This window comes from Sorex fumeus, unplaced genomic scaffold, assembly GCF_029834395.1.
Source record: "Sorex fumeus unplaced genomic scaffold, SorFum_2.1 ptg000072l, whole genome shotgun sequence".
Lineage (NCBI taxonomy): Eukaryota > Metazoa > Chordata > Mammalia > Eulipotyphla > Soricidae > Sorex > Sorex fumeus.
The window spans coordinates 39,822,771-39,837,923 of record NW_026606129.1 but is presented as its reverse complement, the minus strand read 5'-3'; the positions used below and the strand labels follow the sequence as shown (position 1 = coordinate 39,837,923).

The 15,153-nt window shown below is 37.0% G+C and overlaps 1 protein-coding gene across 18 annotated transcripts in view; it reads left to right on the top strand.

The window, feature by feature from the left end:
* The window catches only part of LRRFIP2 (LRR binding FLII interacting protein 2), a 113,681-nt gene that overhangs the window by 43,947 nt on the left and 54,581 nt on the right, over nt 1-15,153 (top strand). For 7 of the 18 annotated variants that reach the window (XM_056129101.1, XM_056129099.1, XM_056129106.1 and 4 more), the window contains exons 3-8: nt 2,203-2,289; nt 4,367-4,417; nt 9,663-9,719; nt 9,817-9,861; nt 12,953-13,021; nt 14,575-14,616. In XM_056129101.1, the coding sequence (XP_055985076.1) occupies nt 2,203-2,289; nt 4,367-4,417; nt 9,663-9,719; nt 9,817-9,861; nt 12,953-13,021; nt 14,575-14,616 (351 nt within the window). The remainder of the gene's footprint in view (nt 1-2,202; nt 2,290-4,366; nt 4,418-9,662; nt 9,720-9,816; nt 9,862-12,952; nt 13,022-14,574; nt 14,617-15,153) is intronic. The other 11 variants (XM_056129112.1, XM_056129109.1, XM_056129114.1 and 8 more) reach the window with 4 other exon arrangements.

Below are 15,153 nucleotides of genomic sequence, written 5' to 3'. Positions count from 1 at the left end.
ACAATTTTTATTTTCTTTTTCATTTGTGAGGGTTTTGGTAATGCTGGTTGGCCACCAGAACTGTACCTGGCAGTGTTGGGGTCCATATAGTGAGGAAGGAATTGAACTCAGAGCCTCGAATCTCCTTGCCTTGATCAGATTGTTAAAAGAAGAGTACAGGGTATTTCTTCTCCCTTTTTTACAAGATTGAGTTCAGTGTAAAATCCATGTGAGAAGACAAATTACTCTGGGCATGCCAGGCTACAGAGCTTGATGTTACTGGAAAATGCTTCAGCTGAGATAGTTGGATAATTGTTCAGCTATTAAACAATCTCTTCCTAGAAGCCCTCTGTGTGATCTTGCCAGACAAAATGATTGTTTCTCCTGCATGCTTCCTTCCTCACCAACATTGTATTCCTGCCTGTCTCAACTAGATTGTGAACTTCTTTGGGCACAGATGTCATCTCTTGCCTGTATTTTAAGCACCTGGCATGTTTGCTTTTATGCAGTAGACCCTTTTCAACAGTGGATCTCTAAGTGTGAATTTGGGCACAACCTGGGGACCTAATACTGTTTTCAGAGGAGAGATCTGAATCAGAGTTTGGACCTGGCAGAGAATAGAGGAAACCACTGTAAGAGAGAAACCAGGAGACGATTTTTTAAGTTTCATGTGGTACATAAGCTATTTCCTGTCTCATTTCCTTGGTATTTGGCCCATAGCCTGAAATTCTTCTGTTTATTTAGCAGACACTGAGGCATGAAAGTGTGGAGTGACAGAAACATGGAACTGAAAGTTCCATAGTCACTGCATAGAGTAGCACACTAAAAAGAGAAGGGGTAAAAACATTCAGAGAGGGTGAATTTTGGCCCCCTTAAACGGAAGGCAGAATACCTCCTGCTAGGCAGAGTTTTTGTGAAAGGAGTCTTAGCTCCTTAGCACAGTAGAGCTCAGGAATGGAGGGAAATGGGATGCCCTAAGGAGGCGATTAATGCGCTCCTGATTCTGCTTTTCTTTCTCTCTCTTCTCTGTGTCTTTCTCTCTCTTCTCTGGGGTGTTCTGTGGAATATTTGCTTTACACATAAGAAATAGGGAGCTAACCCAAGCACAAAAATTTCTAAGTCTACAACTGTACCTCATAGTGTTACACCAATAATAATAATAATAATAGTAATAATAATAATAATAATAATAAAGAAATAGGGAGCTAGATATGCATTCCACACAGAAGAATGATCACTTTGAAATTCAGGCTAGCATCATGCAGCTGTGTAGAAGATGACTTCTTGGTCAGATTCTAGAGGAACATAAGGATTTGGAAGCAGTTGCAGTCTCCAGAGAAAAGAGTTTCTGTTGTGTGATTCTATTTATATGTACTGTCTAGAACAGGTCATCTGCAATGCTTTCCACTCATTCCCTTTTTTCACCTAAGAAAGTTTTTTTACCACCCTGGTTATATAGATCTTTAAGATAGTTACACAAATAAGATATTTACTGGTAGCCATACGGAATCTTATTTTAAAGAGAAAGTTTTAAAAAGTTACGTGACCCAGGATAATGACCCCCAGTTTAAGAAGCTAGGGTCTAGAATAGGTAATTTTGTAGAGATAGGAAATAGATGATAATGAGGAGTCACTAGTAGTTACAGATTTTTGGATGTGATGAAAATATTATTGAATTAGTATTGGCAGTTGTAAAATCTTGTGAATATACTAAACGTGTAACTGAATTGTGTACTTCTACATGGTGAATTTGATGGTATGTGACTTATAACTCAAGTTAGTGGAATATGAAGACTCCATGAGACATGTAGAAACAGAATAAAGAAAGCTGGGATGGTTTGAGAGAAACAGCGGTAGAGAATTGGTATTATCTGGAGAGTGAATATTGGTAATATCCAAAATGGAATAGAGACTTTTGAAGTTTCTAATTTGTATGATTGAATTGAAATAAGGGAAAGTGAGCTTGGCAAGGTAAAATTAATCTAGTGAGTGAACTATTTTGACAGTGCTCAAGGCAGGTAGGCAGAGATGAAAGTGCAGGTTTCCAGAGACAGTCTCGGGCTCCAGAAGGGGACAGAGTTGACTAGAGAGGATGTTCAGAGTCATTGGTAGATGTATCCTGCTTGCCCTTTGACGGGAAGGTAATGTCTCACCTTCTTGTTCTCAAAGCTAGAGGTTGTTGCTATGGTGTTAATAAAGGTGAATCTCTCTGTTACTTTTCAGGCAGAGGCCAGGCTGGCAGCAAAACGGGCTGCCCGGGCAGAAGCAAGAGATATACGCATGAGAGAACTGGAACGACAACAAAAAGAGGTAATTTCGGACAATAATTCTAATAATCTTAAAAAAAATCAGTACTTGGCTTTTTCCCTTTGAAGTACTGGGATGGAACAATGTGATCTGCATACAGGTCACTCTGTCAGAAAATTAAATTCAATTTTTGTTATAAATAATAAATACAGACATATATAACTCCCACTGTGTGTATAATTGTAGCATTATAAATCCGGTCACAGTCCTCCCGTGACCGTTATTCATTGATTTGCACGAGCGGGCCCAGTAACATCTCCATTGGAGACTTTGTTGTTACTGTGTCTGGCATATCGAATACGTCACGGGGAGCTTGCCAGGCTCTGCTGTGCGGGCGAGATCCTCTCGGTAGCTTGCCAGGCTCTCCGAGAGGGGCGGAGGAATCGAACTCGGGTCGGCCATGTTGGCCGCTTGTAAGGCGAACGCCCTACCACTGTGCTATCGCTCCAGCCCAGCATTATAAATATTTATTGTAAAGTAAGCTAGAGATAATAGTTATTTACAGTAGGCCTAGTCTAAAATTTGGAATGATTACAGTATTATTAGCTATAAAGAACTATAGTCATTTGACTATAAATTTTAAGCAAATTCATTTAATGGAGGAAATGCTAATGTAAGGAAGGAAAACAACTAAGTGATGGAATTTAAACTTTGTTACAAAAACTGTTATCTAGAGGATCAAAAGCTATAAAGTGATAACTATCAATACTTAGTCTATGGTGAACTTATAATTGGTTTATTCTCTCTTTCTGTCTCGTGCTCTTTCTCTTTCTATTTCTCTCTCTATTTCTCTCTCTCTCTCTCTCTCTCTCTCTCTCTCTCCCCGGCTTTTTGGGTCATACCTGGCAATGCTCAAGGGTTCTTCCTGGCTCTGCACACAAGAATTACTCCTGGCTGTGCTCAGGGGTCCATATGGGATGCTGGAAATTGAACCCATGCAAGGCAAATGCCCTTCCTGCTGTACTATTGCTTTGTCCCCTTTATTTTCCTCTTTACTTTTCTGTAGTTCGTACACTTCAATATGCTTTCATCAGAAAATAAAAAATTTAGTTGGTATATAGTAATTGTGCTATGTTAAAATGTGGAATGTGCTAAAATTGAAGAAATATTTTAAAAAAATCTAATAGTATTAAGGAAATGAATTACATATTTATGTATTTTATTATTTATTATAATCATTTATCATAATCATAATTACATGATATGCATTGTAATTATATAAGTATTATTATGTTTATCATTACTTACTATTTATATATTATTACATATTAATATGGGTCTGGAGCGATAGCACAGCAGGTAGGGCGTTCGCCTTACAAGCGGCCAACATGGCCGACCCGAGTTCGATTCCTCCGCCCCTCTCGGAGAGCCCAGCAAGCTACCGAGAGTATTCGATATGCCAAACACAGTAACAACAAAGTCTCCAATGGAGACGTTACTGGGCCCGCTCGAGCAAATCGACGATCAACGGGAGGGCCTTTACCTTTACCTTTTTACATATTAATATAATTGGTATTAGGTTTGCAGTATCCCACAACAAATATTTTTGATGTCATATTATGAAAGCAAAAGCTTACAAAATAATATTAAACACAATATCTTAATATTGGCGGTAAAATTTCTATTAATGATAAAAGAAATTTATAGAGTACATATTTTCCTTGTGAGTTCACAAATACATGAGTGAGGGGTAGCCCTAAAGTCCCAGCTCAAAACAACTCTAAACATTTTATGTATTGCTGAGTTTTAAAATTTTGTTTATAGTTAGAAATACTAAATACAGTTTTTGGTTTGAAATGATAAAAAGTTGTCGTATGTTTCATTATTTGAAAGATAAGCTTTTATACTCCTAAAATTTCAGGAAATTGAGATGGTTAATGTCTATTCATGGTCCTCTGCACTATAGAAAACTCTATATTTCCTTATTGCTGGAAATTTTTAGTTTAGTAATTGTATTTTTTAACATTTATCGTACTTTGGGTCAATGATCATTGTTCTTCAGGGCAATGCATATGTCGATACTTTCTGAGAATGTAGTATATTGGTACCTGCTCAGCTTATGGAACTTTTGCATTTGTAGCACTCTCATCATTCCTTTGACCGGAAATGGGGACAGATTCACAAATGGCTGGTAGGCTAGGATTGCCTGTCCTGCATGTTGTGATCACTGCCTAAAATAATGCATTCTTGCAGTAAAGCATTTACTAATAGTTTGCAAAATGGGAGTGTTTGGCATGTTTGAACCTAACGGTCAGTGTCTCTAGTATCCCAGACATGTATTTGAATTCCCACCATTTTTTGTTGTAGTATCCAGCCTCATACTGATTAATGCTCCTGGCCAAGAAAGATTTGAGTAACTGAATGTGTTTTCTTCCTCATTTGTCTGTGCTCCCATTTTCCCCCTTCTCCATCTTTGTCCCTCTTAATTTCATCCTCCATTTTTACTGAAGCACCATGATGTATAATACCATTAGTGAGAGAGTTTCATGCACATAAGATTTCAACAATACACTACCAACAGTGTTGCTTTAAAAAAAAAAGGTTTTTCTGACATTGGAGGAAAGGAATATTTTTTGTTACAACTGATACCTAAGAGCAGTTTGCTGATTTTTTTTTTTTTTGCATTGCCCCTGGTGCTATTAATCAAGAAGCTAGATGATGGTTTAAAAATATATATCATTGTCACTGCCCTCTCATTGTTCATCGATTTGCTCGAGCGGGCCCAGTAACATTGTGACTTGTTACTGTGTTTGGCATATCGAATGCGTCATGGGGAGCTTGCCAGGCTTTGCTGTGCGAGCGACATACTCTCGGTAGCTTGCCCGGCTCTCCTAGAAGGGCTGAGGAATCAAACTCGTGTCGGCCAGGTTGGCCATGTGCAAGGCGAATGCCCTACCTGCTGTGCTATCGCTCCAGCCCAGAAATATATACATATATATATAAATATTATAAATAAGGAGCGATAGCACAGCGGGTAGGGCGTTCGCCTTACAAGCGGCCAACATGGCCGACCCGAGTTCGATTCCTCCGCCCCTCTCGGAGAGCCCGGCAAGCTACCGAGAGTATTCGATATGCCAGACACAGTAACAACAAAGTCTCCAATGGAGACGTTACTGGGCCCGCTCGAGCAAATCGACGATCAACGGGAGGGCCTTTACCTTTACCTTATAAATTCTAGTCTAGAAATGGGCTGGAACGATAGATAGCATAGTGGGTAGGGCGTTTACCTTGCACGTGGCCGACCCGGGCCAACCCGGGTTCGATTCCTCCGCCTCTCTCAGAGAGCTGAGCAAGCTACCGAGAGTATCGCGCCCACAGGGCAAAACCTGGCAAGCTACCTGTGACATATTTGACGTGCCAAAAACTGTAACAAGTCTCACAATAGAGACGTTACTGCTGCCCGCTTGAGCAAATTGATAAACAACAGGAGGACAGTGCGACAGGACAGTTTAGAAATATCTGCAAAATTAGGCTTTTGTTCTTCCAGGGAAGGGAAAATCTCTGAGTAAAAACGAGGTTCCCTTGTCATTTTTCTTCCTAGTCTTACTCTAATTAGTGTAGGGTTAGCCAGTGTGGATTGTATCTCCATGACTCTGTCTTTTGAGGTCTGAATGTTGATTACTGAATGCTTTATGATTTAGATTAGTCTTTCTATGCTACAATGTACTATGAAAATGAAGGGATCATATTAAATGGTTTCTAATGAACCCTGTTTCTTAAAAATTATTCTATGGTTGATATGCTGGGGGTTTTTTTTTTTGTTTGTTTATTTTTCCTAAATGAGAGTTACAAGGATTTCCTGTTTTTTGTTCTGGGGCCACACCCAAGCAGTGCTTGGGGAATACTCCTGGCAGTGTTTGGGGACACGTGGTGCTGGGGACTCAATCTGGGCCTTCCACATGCAAAGCTTGCACTAATTCTGTTGAATTACCTTTCTGGCCATAGAATTTCCTTGCATTTCTCTCATATTTGCCACTTTGAAAATGTACTCAAGAAAAGGGAGTAGATAAAAACTAGCCACTCATCACATACAAATTATTTTGGGAGAGGGTAGGGAGTGGGTCATACCTGCTAGTGCTTCAGGTCTGCGCCTGTCTCTTTGCTTAGGAGCCACTACTGACAGTGCTGGGGGACCATTGGCAGTTCTGGGGATTGAACAGTGGTTGGCCTCATAAAAGGCAAGTGCCTTACTGTATTCTCTCTCAAGCCCCATAACAGTTTTTTTTTACAACCGTGAATGGGGATGAATTTTAACTAGGATTACTAGTCTGTTGATGTATGCAATTATTGAATCGGGGTCAGGAAGAGCGTTTAGAGTGTTGGAGTGTGCGCTTGACCTACACAGGTCCCTGAGTTTGGTTTCAGGCACCTCATGGCCTCTCCTCCCAACACCACAGGGAGGTCTTGCCCAAATCAAATAATTTAATTATAGATTTGAAACTGACATATACATTACATTACCCCTTCCCCTCTCTCTATATATACTATATATATGTATGTATATATGTACACACATATATATTTACATATATCTCAATCTAAAAAGACTGTTGTTATATCTGTCTTTTGGCATACTCTTAGTGAAATTGCATTTTGTGGCCTTTTTGGTTTAATAAAAATTTGATTTGAGCTTGCTTTACTGTCTGTATGATTGGCTTTAGCCATGTGTGGCTAATTAGATTTATATTTAAGTAGATTTAGATGAAAAAGTGAAACATTTTATTCCTCAGTTGTATTTTATTATTTCAAGTGCTTAGTAGTACACATTGCTAGTGCTAGCACATTGGAACAAACATTTCCCCCCAATAAGCCCTGAGTACCACTAGGTATAACCCCAAAAAGGTTTTTTTTTAAAGCCCTTGTGTGGAATGAAAAGAATGGCATTTCCCCCCAATTTTTGTAGTAGCTTTATAATTACCAAAACTTGGAAGCAATCAGAAAATCTTTCAGCTGGTTAATGGCTAAATAAGCAGTGGTACACCCAGATAGTGAAATAGTATTCAGTGCTAAAATGAATTCTCAAACCATTAAAAGATATGAATGGGCTTTAATTACGTAGTAAAAATGGCAACTCTGTGATACTTTGGAAAAGGCAAAACTATACCTTCATTTAAATAAAACATTTTTTTTCACACGGGCAAGACTCAGGGCTTACTTCTGGCTCTGTGCTTAGGGAGCCCTCTTGGGGACCATATGTAGTGTCAAGGTGATCTGCATGCAAGGCACACCTTATCCACTGCATTCTCTTTCCAGCCCAAAAGTCAAAACTATGAAGACAGTAAAAAAAGTAGAGGTAGGGGTGAAAAGATAGGGAAGAATGGGAAGATACAAATGCAGGCGCTCTTTTGGCCCAGACAGTTATGTTGAATAGTGCTGGTTTATGGTGATGTTCATGCCAGTAGAACGCACTGCAATCTCTCAGTTTTGACTAGCTGACCACACTAGTGCTGAGCGTTACCTGAAGTTTTTATTAGTCAGTGTTGCATTTCAGTACTGACTTAAGATATTTTTATTTAGAATTCTTTTAATAGACATAATTGAAAAGAAATATGAATTTGTCTGTTTTTTTATTTTTATTTTAAATGGGATTTGCTTTTTAGAATTAGATTTAAAAATTGCTCCTGTGGGACCGGAGCCATAGTACAGTGGTTGGGGCGCTTGCCTTGCGTGCAGCTGACCAGGGTTCGATCCCCGGCGTCCCATATGATTCCCCAAGCACCGCCAGGAGTAATTCCTGAGCGCATAGCCAAGAATAAGCCCTGAGTATCACTAGGTATAACCCCAAAAGGGTTTTTTTTGTTTGTTTGTTTTAAAAAAAAGCCCTTGTGTGGAATGAAAAGAATGACTAGAATGAAGGAAAGATTGATCATTAAGCGACACATGTCACTCGAACCCAAATTATACTGGAAAGAGACTTGTAGAATTAAACTTCTGGGTGGCAACAAGTCTCTTTCCTACCTGGCTAGAATTGGTTACCACTTAATAAACTTCGCTTACTTTTTTTGGCCATCATGAATGTCATCAAAATTCTGTGGTTATGATCCGATAGCCAAAGAAAAAGAAGACATTTACTTGGCTTCTTAGTGACTAAATATGTCTATTACATAACAAAAAAGTAAATCAGTGCTAAATTCAGGAATTAGGCATTTGAATTATATTGATGCTTATAAGGAGACTGCTGAACATGTTTGATCATATATGCCTGTATACACAGAGATGACAACCAGCGTGTTTCAGAATAAAAATAAAAGTTGATCAAAACCAGGTGTGAAATTGTGGTTTCAGTTGAACCACTGAATGGTCAGGCATAGTACATCTATTTATTTCACCAGCATAATGATCATGCTATATTGCCATGGGGTATTAAGGTGTTGATTCATTTATTACCATGTTATTTATTCAATGCCCCATGGTAATAACACGTTATAGAATAACCATGGGGTATTGAAGTGTTGATTCATTTTGGAAACAATAGTGTTGATTAGCTGTGAGCACACTTGGCAGTTGTAGATTCTTAGTGCAAATTACTTGAACACTTTGGACTTTGATATTGTAGAAAGATAAGAAGTTCCTTACTGTTTCAGTTGATTAGGTTCTAGGGATGGGTTATTTGTTTCCTGTGACTCAGGGCTTAATGCTTCAGTGCTAACAGCTGATGTGGAAAAGTTTTGAATTGCGTTTAATTAGTAAACTATTAAACTTTGGGCAAAAATGTATCTACGTATATGTGTATATGCTTGCATTGTATGCATATATATAAAAGAATCACTTTAAGACTGCATAACTCTTGAGATAACTTTCCCCAATTCAGTTTTTTCTAGTTATAAATAGTTTTTCACGTTAATACTACATAACTAGAGGCCAGTTCAATTAGTTCTTTTCTGGTTTGAGTGGTTATTTAAATAAGAGAAATAAAGTCTTTGCAATAAGCTCTAAATTATAATCCCAATATTTAAAAAATAATAGTCTTAAACTATATGTAATAAGGTATTTTATTTTGCTTGCACAGACATTCACAATGAATGTTTAATCTATGTTTAATAATTTAATTTAATAATTTAAACATAGATTAATGTCTGTTTTTAATGCTGAGCTCAGTTTCTATTGGATTATAGTTGTTTATTTTTATATTGAGCTCTTGATCATACACAGATAACATTCTGAAGTGGTGTCAAACATACATATGGTGTCAAAATGAAGACATGGTTATTTCACGTAGCATGTGGCTGACACAAACTCAACCTTTCAAGCTCTGCTGTCCACGTCTGCCTGTAGGAAAGGCACTGCTGCGCTCTTGGCTGAGTGTTTGGCCTGATGGTTCTGATGGATTAGCCTCTGTTAAGTGATTGACTTTCCATGTACTTTCTCTTTCTCAGGAAGATTCCGAAAGGGCCAGGTTTTCTCATCGATCTGGTCATCGTCGTTCTTACCTGGTTTGTAAGAAATTAAAAACAAAACGTTTCCCTAATACTTTTCCTGATTAAGTTGATATAGTCACTCATAAACTTTTACTGTCTTTATTTTTATCAGGGAGTTGAGGATGCATTGAACATTCGAAGCCTTGGCAGTCACAGGGTTGGTATTTAAAGTTGTTTACAATAGCAAAGCTTCTGTGTTTGAGCTCTCACAGCATTGCCTAAATAATCTGACGATAGTCCTACATAGTCCTTTGCCTTTTAAAAACATTAACTATTGGCAAAGTCTTTTCATTGGAAAATGATGCTTTATCCAAATTGTTGCTATAAATGAATCAGTTGCAAAATCATGAATATATTTTTATCTTTATTTATATCTATTCTTCTATAGAAGGAACTTTAATTTTGGAAAATTACCACAATAATAATTAAGATTGATTTTATAGAATTACTTGTGCATTGTCTTAACTTTCAGACTTTTGCTACTTTGCTATTCTTAAAAAAATTGATTATTTACTAATGAGGAATAGCTTTGGGGCTCTGGGTAACTAGTTATAAATTTTAGTACGTGGGAAAATTGAGCTGCTGATTTGAAACATTCCCAACTTACCATATTTATTGGAATTAACATGCTGCAGCATTTTGATAAACATATTATACTTTGTCTGAGGTTTTTTCCGTAACTGTTATAAATCTAACCAAGACAGGAACATTCTTAAAGTATTTTGTTACCTTGTGGGAATGCTTTTAGTTTGTTCACTGATGATATTGTATATTTATATCCAGGTTTTTTATAGTAAAGTGATGTTTCATACTAAGGTCTATATTTGTTAATTTTCCCAAATCTGATTTTCTTCTTGTCTTTGTTATGATGTATAAAAACACAATACAATTAAGAGTTTTGATATAATAGTTTCCGAATATGTTTATGTATTCTTAAATAATTCTTTACTCTGTAGTTCTTATTAGTGATTGTGATCTACTGTCTTTCTAGGGTAAATAATAAACTTTGTTGTTAGTTACCTAAATATTTTTGTTAATTTCAGAAGTTGAGTTTTGTATGAATATTGATAAACCTTTACAGATTAGCATGATTTTTTAAAAAATTTTTTAATAGTGAGACATCATGAGGTACAGTTGCAGACCCACACATTTTTATGCTTGGGTTTCAATTATACAATGATCAAATACCCATAGATTAGCATGGTTTTATAGGAGAAAAACTTTAAGGTAATAGATTCCTCATTTTTCTACCTGATTATTAAATCTGAAAAGAATCATAGCAAAAATTTTAACAGTTGGGTTTTGAGGTCTATGACTGAAAAGAATCTTCTTTCTTCTTCTAAAAAGTTTGCTTTTTTCCTTTTTCTTTCTATTTGGGTGGGGGTGGGGAAGGGGAATGTTGGACCATACCTAGTGATACCTAAGGGTTCTGGCGGTGGGCGAACCCAGGTTGTCCACTTGCAAGGCAGTGCCCTACCCACCCTACCCGCTGTACTCTCTCTCTGCTCCTTAGCTTCTCCTTTTCATTACAATGTTAGTAATGGAAAGTTGTATACAGTGTTATCAAATTGGTTATTTCTAAGTTTTATGTGGTTTCAGGGAAGCAGTTTTATATTTGTTTAACCTGGCAGCAAAAGCCTCTAAGTTTGGCTTTAGGGCTTTTGAAACAAATCTGTGGGGGTGGGGACAGAGACATAATATAGTCATCAAGGCACTTTCCTTGCATGTGGCTGACTTGGAGTCGATCTCTGACTCAATCCCTGGCACCCCATATATGAATATCCCATATTGATATACATAGGAATATTTATGCAAACAAAAGAGAAGCAATACACAGCTAGTAAGGAATTGACCCAGTGTGACATGTTTGATTTTCTTTTTAATGAAACATCTATCATTATATAAATTTAAGATATAATTAGATTAAAAAATTTTAGTATTTGTGGAAAGTAATTGGGTAATTCTAAATATGTTTAATGTGAGAAAAAAATAAAGTTTCCAATATTATATATATTAAAATGAGACATTAGGGCTAGAGAGGTAGTGGAGGGGTTAAGGCACTTCCATGGCAGGGTTGAAGCTGACCCTGCTTCTATCTCTGGCACCACATATGATCTCCTAAGCACTGCCAGGAGTGATCCCTGAGAGCCTCTGGTGTGGTCCCAAAAGAAAACAAGCAGAACAACATTAACAACAAAAAACTTAGTGTGTGGAGTTAAAAATTGATAAAAATCTTATACCTTAGAGGATGCTTGAGTACTTTACTAGTTGGGACTGCGTACCCAGTACACTGTTGTAAGGATGAAAGCTCACTAATGACACTGAAAAAGAAATTGTTTTTCCTTGTTCTTTTTTGGTTTTTGGGCCATACTGGTGGTGTACAGGGGCAACTCCTGGCTTGTTGCTTGGAAGTCACACCTAAAGGTTCATAGGGGACCTTGTTGTGCCAGGGCTGGAACCCAGGCCTTCCAGGTACAAAGCCTGCTGGCTTGCCCTTTGAACTCTCTTCCTGGCCCAGGTTTTTATTTTTCCTTCAGTGTGATAATAGTGGAGCTCTAAGTTTTAATCAGATTATTTTCTTTTTAAGATATCTTTACCATCTACATTAAACTGAATAAACAACTTTTGTTCCCCAAAAAAGTGCTCTAGAATGTTAGTGAAAATTTTATTGTGGTCTGCTATGTGATTTTAGGTTTTTGATATCTCCCTACCATTTTTAGAAAGTATTATGATCTGTATAGTTAAAAAGGCTGACACTTTTGGACCTTGAATTTGATGTCTGATCACCTGTGTGGGAGGCAGGCATATTTGTGGTTTTATTTTGCATTCTTAGAACTTTGATCTTTTCTTTTGTCATTAAATCTTCAGGTAATACCTTCTTTTTTTTTTTTAATCTTTTCAGGTAATACCTTCTTAAAAGGTTGGCTTGTCAGAAGCTATTTGAACTGGAAATGGTGTCAGTGCCACAGACACTTTTAATTCAATTTAAAAAGTAAAGGTAGTTCAAAACTGTGAGTGGTAGGTCAGGGGACTTAGGATTTAAATCAGAACCCTCAGCTTAGAATAGAATAGTCTGTTTCAGTCTTGAAACAGCAGCAGGGATGCATTGCTGTTTCTACTGAAGCCTGTTAACTGTTGTTGGTATGAGTTCCTGTTAATATAGCAGTGTCCCTAAAGTTACTTTAATTTAAATGTGCTTGCAGTTTGTCTTTTGTCATTTACTATCACACTTTTTAATTTCATTGAAGACTCCATCAAAGGACATAACTGGGACACATTGGAGCAGAGCCTGTATACCCAAAAGGAAAGACAGCATGGTGTGTAGCCCAGGATAATGTGCCGTGTTAGTTTTATGTATTCATTGTTGATGCCAAGACTTCTGAGACCTGAGGAGTAGATGAGTTCTAATAGAAAAGAACACTTGCTGACCTTTTGTTTTCAAATGAAAACTCTGGCATGGTTGTGATGAACAGCTTTTTTTTTTTTTTTGGATTGGATGTAGGAGCAAATTTGAAAATGTTTTAGCCTTATATTTTATATTTTCTTGTATTTTACATTTTCTTATATTTTATATTTTCAGTTCTCCATCTGATGAATTGATCCCCCTTCCCTTCTTTTTCTTTTCCATGCTCTGCTGTGCTCAGGGACTGTTCTTGGCTCTGTGCTCAGGAGTGATCCCTGGCAATACTCAGGGAACCACATATGGAGCTGGCCTCTGCAGGGAAGGCACCATCTCTGCAGCCACCTGTAAGACAAGTGCCTCACTCTGACTGTCTCTCCAGGCCCAGTTAAACAACTTAGATAACCCCTGTCACTTTTTGTTTACCTAATTGTTTTTGTTTACCTATTTCTTGGACAGCCATTGGGCTCTTTAGGTTATGGATTTTCCTACCAGAGAGATTGAGCAATATCTTCAAACCAGCTGAATTGTGCACTATATTTTGGAAAAGAAAATTGAAAAAGCCCATTTCAATTTTAAAGACTACATTTGTAATAGAAAGGAAAGGAAGAAATAAGATATAACTATTATCTTCCATGAGGTTATCTGTTTGGGAGGAGTTTATATATTAGAATGTGTGGCTTGGATGACATTAAATTTTGGACATGGGTGTTCTAAGAACAAGATTTTTTTGTTAATGGAAAAAAGAAATTTTTTATGGAGAAAGAATCTTCTCAGGAAACTCAGCATTCAGTGACATTTTACTATTGTACTTCACTTACATAATAAACATGTTCAGCATTTTGGAAAATTTTAGATAAACTTTTTTTTTATACACATGTTACGTTCTTTGTACTTGCCTTTTTGATTAGAAAACATAAGAAATGCATTCTTATAGTCCTTGAGGAAGGAAGTTTATCAGGTGTGTGTACACAAGTATATCCAAAGAAGCTCCCCCTATTTTGATGTTGCACTTGTTTTTTTTTTGTTGATTTTATTAATCATATGCTCTTGCCTCATTGTCTGCCTGTGCCTTGCTTTTGCCATATTTTGACAATGGGAAATGATGGTGACAGTCATAACAGTAAGAAAATGAGATACTTTGATTCAGAATGCTTAATTCTTACATTTACAGGTTTGTTGGGGTGGGTATGGATGGGGGTGGGTTTTGTGCTATAGTGTTCTGAAATTAAATATTATGTCATTTTTGATTTTAGATTCTGTATTTAAAGAGGATATGCAGTTTCAAATAAACTAGGAAAGATTAGGGGAGAATGTTCTTTAGTTCATATAATGGCCTTTTTGTCTAGTAATTTGTTCTTTTAAAATAATGTTAATTTTTAATAACTTTGCAAATGCTACTTTTTCCCCAATTTTATATTTCTGATTTTGGAAGTGTAACCAACTTTAGTGTTTTTCTCTGAAATCCAGTATGATGCTCTCAAGGATAGATCTTCAAGACTTTCATCATTAGTATGTAGCGCATGACTTTGTGTTAAATGTAGTTTCACTTTATAAAATGCCCGATAATGCTAATCATAGATTATGACTAACTCTCACAGGTTTGTTTGATTTGGGGAAAACATATTGCTAACAAAGTAAGAATGATTGTTTTACCACCGTGGCACAATTTAACATCTCAGTTATTTTCTTCTCTTAGACTTTTAGGATCAAAAAAATAAAAACATTTGCTTCTCCATTCAGGATTACATTTGTAGTAATATCTTTTCTTAAAACTTGGGCCACTCATTTACTGCCTCATCACTGCCCTGGAAGCTTGATTCCAATAGTGTTTTGTTCTGGTACAAAATGCATTATAGCAGCACAGACCAGCTGTGCTTCACATCATGTATCACTGTTTATTCATATGAGGTCGTGTGACAGAAGCACTCAGCAGTGATGGGTGACACCGGAAGTACTCATTATCTCTGCTCTTTTTTTATTGATTTTTTTTTTAACAGCATGTCAGTATGGCCTAGGAAGCTATGGCATGCATTTTCCTTGGATTAA